Below are 19817 nucleotides of genomic sequence, written 5' to 3' on the forward strand. Positions count from 1 at the left end.
ATTCTGCCATCATTTCTAATGAGCAAACTGTAGTTCATAAGCATCATAGGAACTGGCCAAGTAAAATAATTTAAATGCCTCTTGCGATGAACTTAACTTCACTTGTGTGAAGGAAAGTTTTACCTCAGTAACCTCAGAACTCAGCTTACACACCTAGAGCTTAAAGCAAACAGGTATATAGTGGTCATATGGTAGACTCTATGTACTGGGACATTTGAAAGGCACTCACCAAATGCTCCTAGCGGTAATGCTATAATAGACTGCATTGTCTTATGGACTGGTAACTGATCAGCAGCTAGCTAAAATATAGAGAGAACAGGTTTATGAATAGTTTTCAGTTATCAATGGAAAAAACAATGGAGTCTACTAAGTAATAATAATAATAATAATAATAATAATAATAATAATTTATTTATACCCCACCCATCTGGCTGGGTTTCCCTAGCCACTCTGGACGGCTTCCAATAAAACACTAAAATACGATAACCTATTAAACATTAAAAGCTTCCCTAAACAGGGCTGCCTTCAGATGTCTTCTAAAAGTTTGGAAGTTATTTTTCTCTTTGACATCTGATGGGAGGGCGTTCCACAGGGCAGGTGCCACTACCGAGAAGGCCCTCTGCCTGGTTCCCTGTAACTTGGCTTCTCGCAGTGAGGGAACCGCTAGAAGGCCCTCGGCGCTGGACCTCAGTGTCCGGGCAGAACGATGGAGGTGGAGACGCTCCTTCAGGTATACTGGACGGACGCCGTTTAGGGCTTTAAAGGTCAGCACCAACACTTTGAATTGTGCTCGGAAACATACTGGGAGCCAGTGTAGGTCTTTCACTAAGGTTTTGTTTTAGGACTAGCATTATTCCAGTCCACACTTGGTTGATGTGTCATGCTTGGGGGGGGGGGATTTAGATGCTGCTAGTTTTAATGGTTTTGAAAGTGTGTTTTGTTTTGTTTGTTTTGTTTTTTGCCATCTAGTACCAGATACAGGTAAGCCTATCTGACATTTCATGTTCAAAAAGTTCAGTCCAGCACATAATGACATACGGTAAGTGAAAAGATCAGAGATAAAGCCACAAGTCATTTTGGTTTGTTTCTAGCATACAGGTTAGGAAAACTGGGGGGCTGTGTGTGATCACAGCATGTATTACTACACATTGTAGGTCAATAGGCATTCCACATTAGAATAATACCTTTATTTCTGTGAGAAGAGCTTGGAAGGTCAGCATTCTGAAATTAGCTTTTAAATTAGCTTTTCAAATTACCTAGATCATGTGACAATATATTTTGTACATCACTATTCAAAATTAGCTGACCCTATAGACAACTGGAACCTTTACCCCTTTTACTTGAATGGGTAAGTTCAAAATCCCTGAACTTTCTTGCTGCATTTCATCATAAACTTTTACAGCATATTTTTGAAATAAGATGTGCCATGCCCATCTGGACCCCACCACAGTTAGGGGTAAAGATGCATTAATTTGTATAGGAGTATTCTTATATTTTTCCATTTTCTGCTCCATAAGGCTGATAACATCTGTTCCTCCTTCATGTCTCATTCTATTAGCAGACAGTCAAGATTTTACTCTATACATTCCCTTTTATTTACAATATTTTAACCAATATTTATAAAAAGATTCCAGTGTGATGTGATTAAAACTCATTTGCACAACCCAAGCAAAATTTAAAACCAGCAAATGTAAGACAAAAGGAAAATCTGAAAAACTAAAGCAGAAGAGGGCAAAATTCCCAAAATCTCTGAATTGAGCTAATATCCAGTAATGTGTTTGAATTCAGATGCAGAGGAACAGAGTATGGGAACAGTCTGCTGGGAGGTAAGCTGCAGGTATAAGCAGGGTTCAGCACCTCCATCTATACAATCCTTTAGCAATCAGATTCTAACCTACCAGTTTGTTTATTTAAAATAATTTACAATATATCCTGTTCTTCCTCCCCAAGGATATCAGTACAGCATACAATACAAACTGAAAAACAAAGTACCACCAAACTCACAGCACGCTACAATAGCTTAGAGACCTTAAAGACTTGTAAGAAGTTGAACTGACCTCCTAAACATAAGCAGTGAAAAAGCCATGCATCACGAGGGCTGGGCTGGATTACATAAACTGTCTGCTAGGATCAGAATTTAGATAGTAAAATGGCACATTAGTGGCTCAAAATTGTACAAAGAACCAACTTGTCAACTGTTTAAGAAGGCACTTCTGCACTAGCTGCAACATTCCACTGTGTGTAGTACAGAGGAAGTGAAAAAAACTTGCCAATTATAACTAATTGGTGATGATGATGATGATGATGATGATGATACTCAGTTCCTCAGAAACCAACTAGTCCTACAGTGTGACCCAAGAGAAGTGATGAAAATCCAAAGAGGACTGTACATGTTTGCATTACTTTGCTGACTCTGCCCCAACCTGGTTTTGGCATGGTTTGTGTCAGCATGCTGATGCAGAGGAGGTCTTGCCTCCATCCAGCCTGGTCAACCCTTTGTCCACACCTGAACCCCACTGGGAATGGCAGGTGAAATGTTTTACTTTAGAAATGTTGATGGACTCCCATATAAATATACTTGTCTTTCTGGCTGTTTTATCACTTAAAGTTGATCAACAGATCTAACCATAACTGCTGTCTTCTCAACTCTCTAGAAATACCCAGCTTGAACTTCATAGGAAAAATCCCAAGATTCTTTGCCAGAAGACTACAAAGTGGGGTGGGGGGGGTGCTACCTCATTAAATGCTGAAGGATTACAGTCAAATACCCTATTAGAATTCATGCTATTTCCCTTAATACTAGAAGTGATTTAATTAGCCACTGGAATATACACAAATGACTAGTGTACATAAATAGAAAAGACATCAACAATGGCACTTAAAAATAAAAATCCTCTTAATACACAGATAAACCGCTTAATTATTTTCACACTAGGTAACTATATAAATTGTTTCATCTATTCCAGGCTTTGAACATATTTAAATAATTACTAATCAAAATTAATTAAAATTTTCCAACAGGGACAGTTCAGTTCATTAGTATGAAGATAAATGCACTACACTCTGCTTGATAGGAACAAACAATTTAGTAACTGCTGTTTAATGTCATTGACTGCAAGTTAACACAATGAAAGAGCACTGCATAAGGAATATAAATACTAAAACAAATTTTAAAGGAGTTCTTAATTTTTGTCCCTTTGCATACTTATTAGAAGGGCCACTTACCATATCATCAATGGCAGTCATTGAAGACTGGTGCAGACTCAGGGGAGCCAGGTGTCCTTACCCATGCGGCTGCCGGCACTGTTAACAATCTTAGCTAGTTGCAGGGTGCTCTGGGAAATCCCACCAAAACTTAAATTCAAATCGGCCAATCGTGGCCAGTCTAGGGGGAATGGGTTTGGAGGAAGACCTGGGGGAGCCTGTCTTCACTCAGGTCCACTTCCATACCTTACATTCCTGCTGTACCGTGAGTGGGCAATGCACTTGGCAACGGACCATGGGATAAGTTTTGTCCGGAGGCCCAGACATAGACTAACAGGCCATAAAACTTCCCAAATGGCAGCCTAGCAGGTCTTCCCCATTTGATCTGCATCATGGGGGGATCCTTTAACCCAGGACTGACCATAACGGGTAATCAGCAAGCAATCAGGCTAGGCTGATTCAGGATACATATCAAGGGCCTATTGCCAAAAGCCTTCTTACATCTTGTAACCAATAAAATTGTGGCCATTTTAATCCCAAACTGTTGCCCTGTCTTTATTGGTAATTACACACTGTTGGCCCCCAGTGAAGCTGGGCTCACTGCCTCTGAACTCACACTGCTCTTGTCTACATAGAAACAGCAAAAGGAAACTAATGGAATGTGCACTGGCATAGATCGTTATAACTACTATTGTGTGCACAAGTTAAGTCAAAAAGTTTTATTACTTCAAAGAAACAGGAAGAAAGAAGTTAATATATTTGAATATGAATACTTCGCTTTCAGAGAGCAGCAAAACACAATCCCACCCACCCCCATGTTTTGAAGTTTTCCTTGCAAAATAGATTTTGAGTGACAAGAGCTGACGGGAGGAAAATATCTCCCACTCAATTCAATGGAGAAGAAAAACACACTTTAAAAATGCCCCTTTGCACTGCCGGGCACATTGTAGAATAAGAGATTGGGGGTGGCCCTAACCTTACACCTAAACTCAATCACATCAACACCTGTCTATAAACTCCAGACAGGAAGCTTGAAATGACAGTGCACACAGCACAAGACTATCTCTTTCCAGTTGGGTATACTTGAAGCTCTGGTGATGGAAGGTTTGGCATTTCCCACAAAAGTCTTGCCTCAGAACACAGAGAAACTTGAGCACACTGAAAACACTTCTCAAACTATAACGTTTCAAGCTACCCTGCTTCAGAACTCCAAACACAAGTACTCAACATAACTGGGGCATCTTCCTGTCACCATTAATTCATGCTAGACTTTCTTAGTTGTGCAAAGGAATATCTTCAACTAGGGGTCCTTATAACGTTAGGCTACTGTTAGGCCATTTTTGGTGTAAAAAATAAAATGTTGCTCAGGTTGCATCACAGGGATTGAAGAATACAAAACTGAACTAACTGCTAGGTTCTACTCTTTTCAGAGGGAGAACACCTAGGCTTCTCTGCCCCTGATGTTTTTGGTGCCTTTTTGTACCAAGGACAGCAAAACAAATCATTTTAGCAATTCCCACATTCCATCTTAAGACTGTTACAAACCCTGCCATATAATTTAATCACCTGTGTGGTTAGGGGAGCAGTCTAGTAAAGAACTGCTTTCTATTTGTGTTCTTGTTTGAATTGTGCAGCAGTTCATTCAGCCCAAAATAAGAGAGTAAGACTCACTATGACAATAAGGCACTCTCTGCAGATGACACTCTGCATGTGCCCTGGAACTTCATAGTCCTGGAACTTCAATCAACAGATGAATGGACAATGAATGGATTCACTATAATTGCACAGACGAAGCAAACCTGAGTATACCACTGGCTGCCCTCAGTGAAAGATTACTTGTTCTCATGGGATTGAGAGGCCAAGAACTCCATAAGTATGCTAATGCATAATTTTACATGTGATCATTTGTCAGCTGCCAACACAAGCTCAAGCCACCATTTGCTCTCCATTAGCCCTGGTGAGAACAGAAGCCTCTTTCCAACTGGCACTAACCCAAATCACTAACAAGCAAATCACAAACAAGAGGGAAATGTTATCAGTCTGAAATTATGAATTCAATACAAGTTGCATGTTGTTCACTCACTCCAAATCATCTTTAAAATGAGTATATATATCTCTCTCTCTCTCTCTCTCTCTCTCTCTCACACACACACACACACACACACACACACACACCACACAGATGTGTTTATAACCTTACATGTACTGATGTTTCGCAGTTGGAGGATCCTGCAGTCTAATTCAGAGAGTCGAATCGAACCTGAAACCAAACCTGGAAACCGGTTCAGAGAGCGTTGTTTCAGAAAAGCAGCTAAATCCAACTCTAAAGTATCTCAGATTCCCTGACTCATATTGAACTTCTCGAAACAAACCAGTAATTGGCTCAGAGTAAGTAGTTAGTTATCAAGTACTCAAGTAGTGTAAAAGGGTGTTTCTGAAAGACTTCCTGCAACTTTGGGCCAAATTACATGCAATGTTCAGGCTCATCCACACTTCCTTTTGTACACTTCCTTTTGTGCCGTGTGTCTAGGCAAAAGGTCTGGGCTTTCCAAGTCTGTCTGATTGATTGATTGATTGATTGATTGATTGATTTTTGTCCCAGCACTTTCCCCAGGAAACCCCACATTGTACCACTGAATTGGAGCAAACAGCAATGGGCTTTCCCCTCAGATTGCTGTTTGTAACAATTCAGTAGTAAAAGCACTGGGACAAAAACAAGCAAACCATTCCATCACCGACCTGGAAAGTGCAGACTTATGACTAGAAAGTGCAGAACAAAGGTAAGTTTGGATGACCCCTTAGTCGTGTATATCTGCTCTAAAACAAATCAATGGTCTTTTAAACTGAGGGTGTTGTTTTTGTTTGTTATTTATAGAATCATCAAATCATCTAGTCCGACCCCCTGCAATGCAGGAATCTCAGCTAAAGCATCCGTGACAGATGGCTATCCAATCCAAAAATTATGCTATATATTTTTGTATTTTTATATTGTAAACCACCCTATGACCTTCAAATGAAGGGTGACATAGAAATTTAATAAATTAAAATTTAAATGCAAAGTGTTTGGGAGCAAATAGCATGAGACCTGAACCAGACCAGGACCCTAATGTGCAAAGAATGTGGCTTTAACCCTTTGCCCTCCCCACTGTGGGCTGATACAGATCAGGGTCCCTGCACCCACAGTTTGTATAACCAAAACCCACCCCTTTTGGGCAATGCAAATTTCATGTGTGGTGAACTTGATCTCGATCAGGCTGCAGTATGTATTTGTGAGGGGGGGGGAGTTAGAGCCCCTATTTTCTCTACCAGGATCGCAATCTGATTTAAGCCTCCACACTGGCTACTGGTCAAAACAAAAACAAAAAGACTCCCTTCAATTATGGATTGAACTATGTGGCTAATATCACTTTGAAGTGTGGCCCTAAATAAGGAAGAAGGAAGAAGCCAGGATTCTAGGACTGGAACATTTGTTAAGGAGAAACAAAAAGCTACAAGTCATCTAACTAAAACATAGGTCAAACTGGAACTCTTATATACGCCAGATAAAGTATTCAGTGTAACTGATTTTCAACCAAACACCTGGTAGTTCAGATGATAACCCAGAGCTACTTTTTGAACAAAATTCCAAGAGGAGAAGTTTCATCACAGCTTTTTATCAACAAGATCAATCTCTGCAGAAGTAAAACTATAAAGCATACAGGAAGCACAATAAAATCAGATCCAAACAAAGATCAGACAACCAAGATGTTTACGCTGGTATATCTAATGTGCTTTTAAATATTTGCTATGCCATACATGGGACGCGGGTGGCGCTGTGGGCTAAAGCCTCAGCGCCTAGGGCTTGCCGATCGAAAGGTCGGCGGTTCGAATCCCCGCGGCGGGGTGCGCTCCCGCTGCTCGGTCCCAGCGCCTGCCCACCTAGCAGTTCGAAAGCACCCCCGGGGGCAAGTAGATAAATAGGTACCGCTTACCAGCGGGAAGGTAAACGGCGTTCCGTGTGCGGCTCTGGCTCGCCAGAGCAGCGTTGTCACGCTGGCCACGTGACCCGGAAGTGTCTTCGGACAGCGCTGGCCCCCGGCCAATAGATGTGAGATGGGCGCACAAACCCCAGAGTCTGTCAAGACTGGCCCGTTCGGGCAGGGGTACCTTTACCTTTACCTTTTTATGCCATACTAGGCTGAGATTCCTACCCATATCTCTTAAACTGTTTATATATAAACAGCTCTCAGCAATGTATTTCTTTTGTGCAATAAGTGACCCTTGTTTTGATACAAATGAATACAGAAAGGCTCTCGCCATTGCCTTTTGGATTCCAGCCAACATGCCTAATATAGCTATTCAATTAGAAAGAGAATAAGGGTTGAAGGCTAGCCTAGATACTGTTGATAACATGACTGGCTACCAGCCAAAGTTTTTTTTTATTTAAAAAAAAAACCCAGACGACATAACATTCACTGACGGTACACATCTTCTTTTCAAATGATGTGACCAAAACGGGATATCTCTTGTATGCTCATCTGTGAGCTTCCCAAGTTCATCTGATGAACCAGAGTTAGAGCATTGGACTTCAGTCTTATATCACATTATATCATGAAACAGTACCTTAGATCATTAAAAAAACCTCTCCATTCTCTACTCTTTTGACCAGTAGATTATCTGAATTGCTATGAGAAGAATGATACTACCCAGAGTAGAAGGTCAAACACTAAATAAGCAGACTTTTGCTTGTTCAATGGAACATCCCCCTTCCTCTCCTCCTCTGTGCCCTCCAAATCTGACTGAAGGGGCTCCCCAAACCTCTGAAACAGATTTGGGGTGTGTGGGGAGAAGAAGAAAAGATTTGTTTCGCAGGCAGAGAAGTCCATTCACACACTGTTGAATACAACTTTCTGTGTCTGAGCAATTGATAAAAACATCAGAACAGCCAATTAAGCATGGGGTGATCTGAGGAAATTCTTGAACCGCCTGATAATATTCATTTTTCTTCTTTCCATTGCTTTTCTTTATTTCCTTACATAAATTATCTTTCCTCTACAATGGAAAGGCAGACTGGGTCCCAAATGGTAATTGGGACTGAAATATTATCAGATTTCTCTTCACATGCTCCTTATGCAAGAAAGAAAAATAGCTGTAATGAAATGGGACTTACCTGACCAGTGCCCAGTAGTACTTCCTGATCTGTCTGTGCATGTCTCACTCACTGGCCTAAAAACAGTCTCCCAGCCTCCGGTAGCATATCGCCAGTTCTGAGATTCCAAAATTAGCGTCCTTTGAGTACCATATGCAATCATGAAGCAGTAGACTACATGATGAAGTTGGCAACCATAACCACAGCCTTTGTTGATATTACAAACTAGCTTCTTGGCTTTGCTACAATCCTTAGGGTTCTACAAATGAGAAAGTAGACATGAAGACATTATAGACGCAAAAGAAATACCGTATTTTTCGCTCTATAACACGCATCCGACCATAACACGCACATAGATTTTGGAGGAGGAAAAGAAGAAAAAAAATATTCTAAACGAAACAGTGGATGTATGATTTTTGTGGTTCATGCTGTGGTTACAGACATGTGATCTGACGGTGAGTTTGGGGTAGCCCAATGCAAAAATCCTGAGGATCCATGTGGATCCATGCTTTGTAACCACGTTTTTGCACCACTGCGGCCCCAGGCAACAGTGGGTGCGTGATTTTTTGGGTGCAGGCTGTAGCCATGGAGATGCAATGTGATCTGATGGTGAATTTGGGGTGACCCAATGCAAAAATCCTGAGGATCTATGTGGATCCGTGCTTTGTAACCAGGCTCTCTGTCCCTCTCTTCTCCTGCTTTGCTGTTTCAAAGCGAGCAAAGCAAGCCACGGAGGAGGGAAGGAAGGGGAACCATGGATCCTCTGCTCACGACTGCAGCAGATCCGCCCGCCACCCGCAGGCATTCGCTCCATAACACGCACAGACATTTCCCCTTACTTTCTAGGAGGAAAAAAGTGGAGCAAAAAATACGGTAATTTTTTCAGAGCAAATGAGAACTATCATAAATTATATAGCAATTATCATAATTCATATGCAGATACAGGAACAGACTTCTGCTCCGTCAAAATTTTATGCACATTCTTCACTAAGCTAATATAAAATAAAATGATTTTATGATTTTAAATTACTGTTTTATTTCTGAATTCATCAGAATTATAACTTTTGGTCTCAATGCTCACGTGCCACCAGTACTGCTTTGAAAGTGGAATGTTCCCCTTTGCAGATGGCTACTTTCCAAATTTCTTAGCTTGCTTCAGTGAACATGCATAACCACCCACCCACCCTACTGCAATTCTGCCTGTATTGTTAACACTAAACAAATGTTAATTGTTCGTATGTTACTTTTTGTATATCAAGGACAAAGAAACAGATGTATGAATAAAAAGACAAGTCCAGGAGAACAAAGAGCTTTGTGGCTTAAAGACTAACACATTTATTGTGGCATAAGCTTGAAATTTGTTAGTCCTTGAGGAGTCTCAAGAATCTGTTCAGCAGATACAGACCCGGATGCTACCCTCTCTGGAGACTATTACAATGAAAGGTCCAGGAGAGTAGTAAAACATACATGCACATACTAACATTCTCTCACACACATGCACAAATGCAGATGGGCGCGCACACATCATAGTTTTCAAAAAGGACGTTAAGGATCTGATGTATAATGGAGGGGATTACTTGAGTTTGTGGCCACAGAGAGGTTAGGCTGGCCTCAACTAGAGCCAAGGCTTTTTCTTCTGTGGCTCCGATCTGGTGGAACACTCTGTCACAAGAGACTAGGGCCCTGCGGGACTTGACATCTTTCTGCAGGGCCTGCAAGACAGAGTTGTTCCACCAGGCCTTTGGTCAGGGCGCAGCCTGATTCCCTCCTTCGGCAATCTTCGCGGAGCTCTGGCCCAATGGTTGCCATTGGTTTGATATGAATTAATTTTATAATGAATGATTTTAGAGTGTTGTGTTGTACTGTTGTACTGTTTTATTGTTGTTAGTTGCCCTGAGCCCGGCTTCGGCTGGGGAGGGCGGGATATAAATAAAAAATTATTATTATTATTACAACATGAAGTGAGAATTGGTTTAATCAAAGCTGGAGTTGGATCAAGGAGACCCAAGCTCAAAATCCCAATCCAACAGTGCTGAGATCAAAGTTCTCTGAAAAGAACTTTTGACTTAAATTTGAGAGCGCAAAACTCCTAAACTGAGGTCATTTTGTGATCTCTCCTTTCCCCCATTATTTTAGTGTTGTTGTTTATGGAAACAGAGATCTTCTCAGAAGCCACTGGTGCCAATATTTTACCCAGAATGCTTGGAAACTGCATCATTTGATAGCATCGGGGAGCAGAGAGTAATAATAATAACAACAACAACAACAACAACAACAACAATTTATTATTTATACCCCGCCCATCTGGCTGGGCTTCCCCAGCCACTCTGGGCGGCTTCCAAAAGGATATTAAAATACATCAAACATTAAAAGCTTCCTGAAACAGGGCTGCCTTCAGATGTCTTCTAAAAGCCTGGTAGTTGTTGTTCTCTTTGACATCTGGTGGGAGGGTGTTCCACAGGGAGGCGCCACTACCGAGAAGGCCCTCTGCCTGGTTCCCTGTAACTTGGCTTCTCGCAGTGAGGGAACCGCCAGAAGGCCCTTGGTGCTGGACCTCAGTGTCCGGGTAGAACGATGGGGGTGGAGGCGCTCCTTCAGATATACTGGACCAAGGCCATTTAGGGCTTTAAAGGTCAGCACCAACACTTTGAATTGTGCTCGGAAACATACTGGGAGCCAATGTAGGTCTTTCAAGACCGGTGTTATGTGGTCCCTGTGGCCGCTCCCAGTCACCAGTCTAGCTGCCGCGTTCTGGATTAGTTGTAGTTTCCGGGTCGCCTTCAAAGGTAGCCCCATGTAGAGCGCGTTGCAGTAATCCAAGCGGGAGATAACCAGAGCATGCACCACTCTGGCTAGGCAGTCCGCAGGCAGATAGGGTCTCAGCCTGCTTACCAGGTGGAGCTGGTAAACAGCTGCCCTGGACACAGATTTGACCTGTGCCTCCATGGACAGCTGTGAGTCCAAAATGACTCCCAGGCTGCGCACCTGGTCCTTCAGGGGCACAGTTACCCCATTCAGGACCAGGGAATCCTCCACACCTGCCCGCCTCCTGTCCCTCAAAAACAGTACTTCTGTCTTGTCAGGATTCAACCTCAATCTGTTAGCCGCCATCCAACCTCCAACCGCCTCCAGGCACTCACACAGGACCTTCACTGCCTTCACTGGTTCTGATTTGAAAGAGAGGTAGAGCTGGGTATCATCCGCATACTGATGAACACCCAGCCCAAACCCCCTGATGATCTCTCCCAGCGGCTTCATGCAGATGTTGAAAAGCATGGGGGAGAGGACAGAACCCTGAGGCACCCCACAAGTGAGTGCCCAGGGGTCTGAACACTCATCCCCCCCCCACTTTCTGAACACGGCCCAGGAGGAAGGAGCGGAAACACTGTATAACAGTGCCCCCAGCTCACAGCCCCTCAAGAAGGATGTTATGGTCGATGGTATCAAACGCCGCTGAGAGATCCAGCAGAACTAGGAAACAGCTCTCACCTTTGTCCCTATCCCGCCGGAGATCATCAACCAGTGCGACCAAGGCAGTTTCAGTCCCATGATGAGGCCTGAATCCCGACTGGAAGGGATCCAAATGGTCCGCTTCTTCCAGGCGTGTCTGGAGTTGTTCAGCAACCACTCGCTCAATCACCTTGCCCAAGAATGGAAGATTTGAGACTGGGCAATAGTTGGATATTGTGGCCGCATCTAAATATGGTTTTTTAAGAAGCAGTTTAATAACCGCCTCTTTCAGTGGGTCTGGGAAGGCTCCCTCACGGAGGGAAGCATTCACCACCCCACAAAGCCCATCACCCAGTCCTTCCTGGCTAGCTTTTATAAGCCAGGATGGGCAAGGATCAAGGAGACAAGTGGTTGGTTTCACTCGTCCAAGCAGCCTGTCCACTTCCTCGGGGGTAACAGATTGGAATTGATCCCACACAACTTGAATAGACAGGACTCTAGCACTCTCCCGCCCCAGCCCTGCTCCCACGGTGGAGTCTACCTCTTCTCGAATCTGAGCGACTTTATCTGCAAAAAACTTCGCAAAGTCATTGCAGGACATCATGTGGCCCCTACTGGGCCCTGATGGAGCAGGTGGTTCCGCTAAATTGCGAACCACCTGAAAGAGTCTCCTGCTGCTGTTTTCCGCAGATGCAATAGAGGCGGTGAAGAAAGTCTTCTTCGCCGTCGCTATCATCACTTGGTAGGCTTGACATTGAACTCTAACCCGTGTCCGGTCAGATTCAGAATGGGTTATCCGCCACCAGCGCTCTAGCCGTCTCAACGATTGTTTCATTGCCCTCAGATCTGTGGAAAACCACGGGGCTGTCCAGACTCCATGCAATCGGAGAGGGCGCTTTGGAGGCAAACAGTCAATAGCCCTGGTTAACTCCACATTCCAGCGGGCCACCAGGGAATCAGCTGAAAGGCCATCAACATGGGATAAAACATCCCCTACCACTCTCTGGAAACCATTTGGATCCATTAAGTGCCGGGGGTGGACCATCTGAATCAGTCCCGCCTCCCTGCAGAGGGGAAGGGTCACAGAGAAGTCCAGTTGCACCAGGAAGTGATCTGACCATGGCACTTCTTTGGTTTCGCTTTTACTTAGTGTCAGATCACCAACATCCATAGAGGTGAACACCAGGTCTAAGGCATGCCCGTGGCTATGAGTTGGGCCAGACTTATTCAGGGACAGCCCCATGGAGGCCATGCTTTCCACGAAGTCCCGAGCGGCCCCTTGTAAGGTCGTGTCAGCATGGATGTTAAAATCCCCTAGGACAACCAAACTAGGTGTCTCCAGGAGAACATCCGCCACGACCTGAAGCAGCTCGGGCAGGGAATCCTTGGTGCAGCGGGGAGGTCGGTACACCAATAGGAATCCTGTACTGCCCCTATTGTCCAACTTCCAGAACATGCACTCAGAGAACTGGGCCTTTCCAATAGGACGCCTGGTGCAAACTATCGACTTCCTAAAAATCACTGCAACCCCCCCCTCCCCGCCCACAAGGCCTGGGTTGCTGTGCGTAAGAGAAACCTGGTGGACAAGCAGCGGCAAGGATGGGCCCATCTGCTTCATCCAACCAGGTCTCTGTCACACATGCCAGGTCAAATCCTCCATCCACAATCAGGTCGTGGATGGCAGAGGTTTTATTCACCATTGACCTGGCATTGCACAGCAACACTTTCAGGTCACGTGGGTTTCCCTTGCTGATTCCAATATCCTTCCGGTCAGGACCAGACCTGGAGGCAGGGATAGTCCTCAGACAACGACTAAGCCTGCTTCCTCGGTAATGACATGGTCTGGTCTTAGCGTAACTCCTCCTACCCATGATCACTGAGATCGGTTGTCCGAGTGCATCCCCCCCTGTGGAACTTGCCCCAGCCATTTTGTTTGATGGGACCCACTCCCAGGCAGCCCTGACCCCTCCCCTTAAAATCAAATTAAAGCCTATACAAAAAACAAACTAACAGAACAATAAAACTATAAAAACAAAAAACAAAGTTACAAACACAACATAATTAAATTAAACAAATTCCCACACCCAGCTAAACACCCACCCCACCCCACACACCCGAGGCCTCCCTGGAGCCCCATAAGCTGCGGAGGTGAGTATGGGGCCCGCCCCCAGGCCCAAGGTGGCCAGCAGCGAAAATGAGAGGGAAGTACCACTCTTGCCACGAGTTATGTGCTCCCTAAAATTTTGATGGTCTCCCCTTTGCAATTGCCAAAATCCATCATTTGTGAATGGGTTAGAATTACCATGCAAATATAAGGCTCAATGCTTGACCTTGAGCAAGTTACCATCTTTCAGCATAACCTAGTCTAAAACACTGCTATGAGAATAAAACTGAATAAGTTTTCTGGGGAAGGCAATACAAATGGGGTATTAAATAAATCAAGTTAAAATCAAAACAAATATAGGCAGCAATTAAGAAAAGGAAGTCTGGTTGATTCGGCTGTAGTATGGACTTCTTGTCCTTTCCAATTCTTCCTGGGTGACACTTTAAAATCCAACTGTTCATTTAACATTTATCTGCCTTTCCTGCACCACCTATCCTCTTGTCTACAGTCTGTTCTCCTCTAAGGCACAAGGTACAGTGGAACCTCGTGCTACGTACCGTCCTCCTTGCAAACGCTTCGGGTAACGAGCTCCGCTAAACCAGAAGTAGGTCTCCTGGTAGCAAACTTTGCCCCAGGGTGCAAGCGGAAGTCGCATGCCGGAGGCGCACGTGCAGTGGAAGACCCCATTAGCGAAAGTGCGCCTCATGTTAAAAACGGTTTCAGGATAAGAACGGACCGCTGGAACAAATTAAGTTCATAACTGGAGGTACCACTGTACTGTGTCTTTGCAATTCCACTTTCTATTGCACATTATACCCACCCCAATGGAAATTTGTACCAGGTCAGGGACATGTTTTTCACTTCCTACAAAAATGAACCGAGATGGATTATTACCAACATGACTCATTTTAGGGAGCCATATTTCACATGGCATGGTGCATACTTTGCATACAAGAAGGTTGCATCTCAGGTAGAGAAGAGATGGGGTTCCTTTTGCTGTGTGCTTTGCATTATTTAATTGTTTGTGTTAGGTTTTAGTGAGGTTGTTTAACAATACTGTATTGTTTCTATTTATTTTGTTCCATATTACTTTGGGTACTATTGGCAAAGTGCCAGTTTTAGAAAATTAAAAGTTTTAAATGCATAGTCACACAATGAAACACAATTTTCATGACTCAAAGAAACATGTTAATAACCTTCCCCAGACATTTCATGATTCTTTGCACATACCAGAATCAGTGTACAAGCACATACCAGTGAAATATATACACCAATGTAGTACAGTATTTTTAAAATACTTTCTTTATTGAAAAATAAATCCCCTAGCATAAAATCCCCTGGACCTACATATCTGAAATTTAGAAGGGTTAATCACTCTTTTGGGGGCTATCTTTTCTTCTAATTTGACGTACTCATGTGTAAAAACCTAACAGTTGTGTCTGGTTTGGTTTCCCAACGCAAGTGAATGGGACTACAGTGGTACCTTGGGTTAAGTACTTAATTCATTCCGGAGATCCGTTCTTAACCTGAAACTGTTCTTAACCTGAAGCACCACTTTAGCTAATGGGGCCTCCCACTGCTGCCGCGCCGCCGGAGCATGATTTCTGTTCTCATCCTGAAGCAAAGTTCTTAACCCAAGGTACTATTTCTGGGTTAGCGGAGTCTGTAACCTGAAGTGTATGTAACCTGAAGCGTATGTAACCCAAGGTACCACTGTACAATATTTGGATTACTAGATCGCTCCAAAGCAAATCAGGGCCAGATCTAGATGTGGACCACCAGATGTTGAGCTATGTCCAGAAGTCATATCCTAGGAAATAGTGTTCACTACTGACCTTGATGTTACCCTGTAGGTGGTCTTGTAGATCAGTGAAGTATGAGGTTGGTGTTGGTCATCAACACTACGGGCTCTGACAGTAATTAGCATGTATTAGCTATGTTTTAGTTGCTGCTGCTTGTCTATGGTTTGCATCCAAACTGAGTTCCACTTTGACAATAGGACTTCCACTTCCTGTCCTCCTCCCTGCAGCCTCCCACATGTTTTAGAAGGTGGGGGACCCTCCACAGCAATTCTGGGGAAGCACGTGGTGCTGTAGGGGGAGAGGAGAGGAAGAAGTCCCATTATCCAAGCAGATCTCCATTTGTGCGATGCTGGATTCAACATTTTTATTATTATTTCTTTAAAAAATATATTCTTTTTCTTATTGATTTTAAATGTCGCTAGCTGCCCTGAGTGGTGAATAAATGGGATATAATTATTCTATAATAAAATAAATACCAACTGCGGCACTTCAAAGTTAACTTCTTTTTCAGGTGAACTTCTTTTAGATATCTATCTATTTTAGATATATTTTAGATATCAGATATCTAACACTACTCATTGAAATGCTAAGTTTATACAGAATGCTTTCTCCCCCTTTAAACAATTTAAGAGAAATGCATGTTTTTGAATGATCATGTATTACAACAGCAACAGGAAAGCTCTGGCCTACAGACCTGATTAAGCCTGGCAAAGATGCCAACTTTGTTCACAAGGCTGTTTCCCACAAAGCATGTCTACCTGTCCCACACCTGACATAAGATGTGATATGACGTGGGGGGGGGGCACAGGTGAAGACACAGCTGCAAGTGCACAATTAGGAGCATTAAAAACCACTCCAAACTGTGCATTTGCAAGGCAGGCTTGCTGTCAGCGCTGATGAGCTGATCAGCAGATCAGCAGTGAGAGAAAGCCTGTTGGGATCAGCTTCGCTACCAAGTTCCCCATGGTTACTTCAATCCTTGGCTTTTCTTTTGCTGCATAATTCGCTATGCTACAAAGGAAAACTGGGTTGCCTTTTGTCATAGTAACATCAGGTGACTGACAGCTGGGCAGGCTCTGGCCAGCTGCTGAAGTGGCACAGCAGGATTGGGGGAACCCACGATCCAGCTCACTGACTGTATCTAGTTTTCAACATGTTTTAAGGTATTCACATGTATTCTATTTTTAAAAAAAAAACTCAAGCAAAGCTTTTAGATTATATGAATGTTGTTCAAGTAAGCAGACATGAACATTTTTCTAATATTTTCTAATCAAAATTTTCTGCTCAAATGCTACTGAAAGAACTTTTCAGATCTTTATACAACGTGAAAATTAACATGTATAGGTTCAGTTTTATTTACTGAATATAAACGAAACAAATACACTCTGATAACCATTTGTTTAAGGCACTGAAAACTACAAATTCAAAATTCTGCAGAGAACGTACATTATGATACTTCAGTTTTGCAAGAACTCAGCTTAATGAAGAGAAAAAGAAGACTATTAAATTGTATCTGACACTGCTCGTGCCATACAAACAATATAAGTGAACCAGTGGTGGCATCTGCTAATGGAAGGGAAGAGGAGGAAATTCCATGCCACCTTCTACTTTGTTCAGGAAGGTTTCCCGACTCTCTGGAGCTGATTTTCAGGGGCACTGGAGACAGTAGGAGGAAATGGCAAAAATAACCTTTCCTCTTCCATCACCTGATGCCTCAGCTGGATCACTTGCATTCTTTGATTGCTTTGGCCCAAGCCCTTCCATGAGCACAAGAATACTAAATGGATTCCACCCATAATGAATTGATATTTAAATAAAACTGAGCAACTGGAATGGTCACAATCCTAGCAAAATATGAAATCAAGTTGTAATTAACTTTTATGCCAGCTCAGACTGGCAATATATTTAACCAAAAAACAAGTCAAGAAAACAAGCCTCTGAAGAGAGCAAGTCAAACCCAACCAGCAGTGGCAATAGAGAAAATTGCTCTGGTGAGTGGGATTATTATTGACTAAATTTGTATACTGTCCTACATTCATAGATCTCAGGGTGGTTCACAGGAATGACCCCACCCCCTGGAGAGGAGGCAGTAGGCTTTCTAGGATACCACCACCAGGAGATGTCACCCCTATCAGAGGAATGTCCTTCAGCCCAATTCAGAAACAAGAATTCACAGTAAGAATTCCATTTTTTTTCCAAGCGATCATCCCTAGAGAGCACTGCTCTATATGCATATTAAAATTGGAATGGTAGCATTTTTCAATGGCTGTTATCTTATCTAGTTACAGATAGGTAGCCGTGTTGGTCTGCCATAGTCAAAATAAAAAAATTCCTTCCAGTACACTTCTTCAGATACTTTTGTGCATGCACACGAAAGCTCATACCAAGAACTAACTTAGTTGGTCTTTAAGGTGCTACTGGAAGGAATTTTGTTATCTTATCTAAATACTTTTAAGGAAAATGTATTACATGAGTTGTCTAGTGTCTTTTGAAAACTAATGCACTTAACATTTTTACATGGTCACAATTCCATAGTACTGTCTGCTTTGTTTAGAATCATGAGGCAGAATTTTAGAGATAAGATTTAAATTACCACAAACGTGGCAAAACCAAGTTCAAATTGCTTGCAAACTGCAATTTTGTAAAATTGCTTTTACAAACTGCTGATTTGTAAACATTTCTATCAAGATGCAAACTGAAATGACACTACAACTTCCAACAAACTACCTTAAGAAATATGCAAAATATTCCCAAGAATGTGATAAAGTTCAATTTTTTCAATTGTTTACTTTAAATATTAAAATGAGGTGCCAAATGTACAACATGTTAATATAAAGCAGATATGTCTATTAAAGCATACATTTACTAAAGATTTGCGGACAATTATTTGGCAAATTCTTAGCATTACTGATTTTTTATGACTTAAGCATTAACAACAGACAGTCTCTCATGTAGACAAGTCCTGTGTAAAGACCTCCACACCCCAGCCTACCTCACTGGACCCCCAGCTTCTCGGTCCTCTGGACCGTGGCTGCTCTCACTTTAGTCCTAAAGCATGTTTCCTAAAAATGCAATTATAATAGTTCTACTCAGAAGATCCATTGAGTTCACTGAGGCTTATTCTGAAGTCAGCAGGTATAAGTTTGCCACTTTAGCTATATCATTCCAGAATTATTCAAATATGCACATGTATAAAGGTAAAGGGATCCCTTGACCATTAGGTCCAGTCATGGCCGACTCTGGGGTTGCGCCGCTCATCTCGCTTTATTGGCCGAGGGCTGGCGTACAGCTCCCAGGTCATGTGGCCAGCATGACAAAGCCACTTCTGGTGAACCAGAGCAGCGCACGGAAACACCGTTTACCTTCCCGTCGGAGTGGTACCTATTTATCTACTTGCACTTTGACGTGCTTTCGAACTGCTAGGTGGGCAGGAGCAGGGACCGAGCAACGGGAGCTCACCCCGTCACGGGGATTCAAACTGCCGACCTTCTGATCGGCAAGTCCTAGGCTCTGTGATTTAACCCACAGTGCCACCTGCGTCCCATGCACATGTATAGAGCAGCCTCATTTGGAAAATCATGCTCCCTCGGGAGATCATCTTGCCCATTGTTTTAGTCTTGAACATAAAAGCCTTCCTTAAAATGTTCTTCAACATGAAAAAACCTAAGGTCCTCCAGATGTTACTGGAGTACAACTCCCATCATACCTGGCCATTGGCTATGATGGCTGGTGCTGATGGCGAGTTGGGAGTCCAACAACCTCTAGAAGGCCATGGGTTCTGCACCTCTACATTAATTTGCTTCTCAATATGTGTACCAAGGCACACATACATACACACAAACATACCTCTTCTTAAAATAATTCTACATACTTTTTCTGATTAGAACTAATCTCGATGTCAGAAAAAGACATCCATGTCAGAAAAAGACATCATGTCAGAAAAAGACATGAAGTGTCTCTAAGGTCATGTTTGAATGGGCACTTCCTTCTCTCTTGCAGTAGGACCATGATTTTTAAAGATGTCACCAGAAAAATATTTGCCATGGGACAACCAAGCATAACATCCTGGATACTATGGTCACTATGTCCTTTTAACCATAAAGGTAGTGACTGATGGGCCATGGACTTA

At 42.9% G+C, this 19817-nt stretch overlaps 1 protein-coding gene across 2 annotated transcripts in view; it reads right to left on the reverse strand.

The window, feature by feature from the left end:
- Window positions 1-19817, reverse strand: part of FUT8 (fucosyltransferase 8) — a 94351-nt gene that overhangs the window by 20050 nt on the left and 54484 nt on the right. The window contains exons 6-7 of one of the 2 annotated variants that reach the window (XM_082225165.1): window positions 8354-8591; window positions 5405-5476 (exon numbers count right to left, since the gene is read on the reverse strand). In XM_082225165.1, the coding sequence (XP_082081291.1) occupies window positions 5405-5476; window positions 8354-8591 (310 nt within the window). The remainder of the gene's footprint in view (window positions 1-5404; window positions 5477-8353; window positions 8592-19817) is intronic. The other variant, XM_082225166.1, reaches the window with a different exon arrangement.

Source organism: Podarcis vaucheri, assembly GCF_965113315.1.
Source record: "Podarcis vaucheri genome assembly, chromosome: 1".
Classification (NCBI taxonomy): domain Eukaryota; kingdom Metazoa; phylum Chordata; class Lepidosauria; order Squamata; family Lacertidae; genus Podarcis; species Podarcis vaucheri.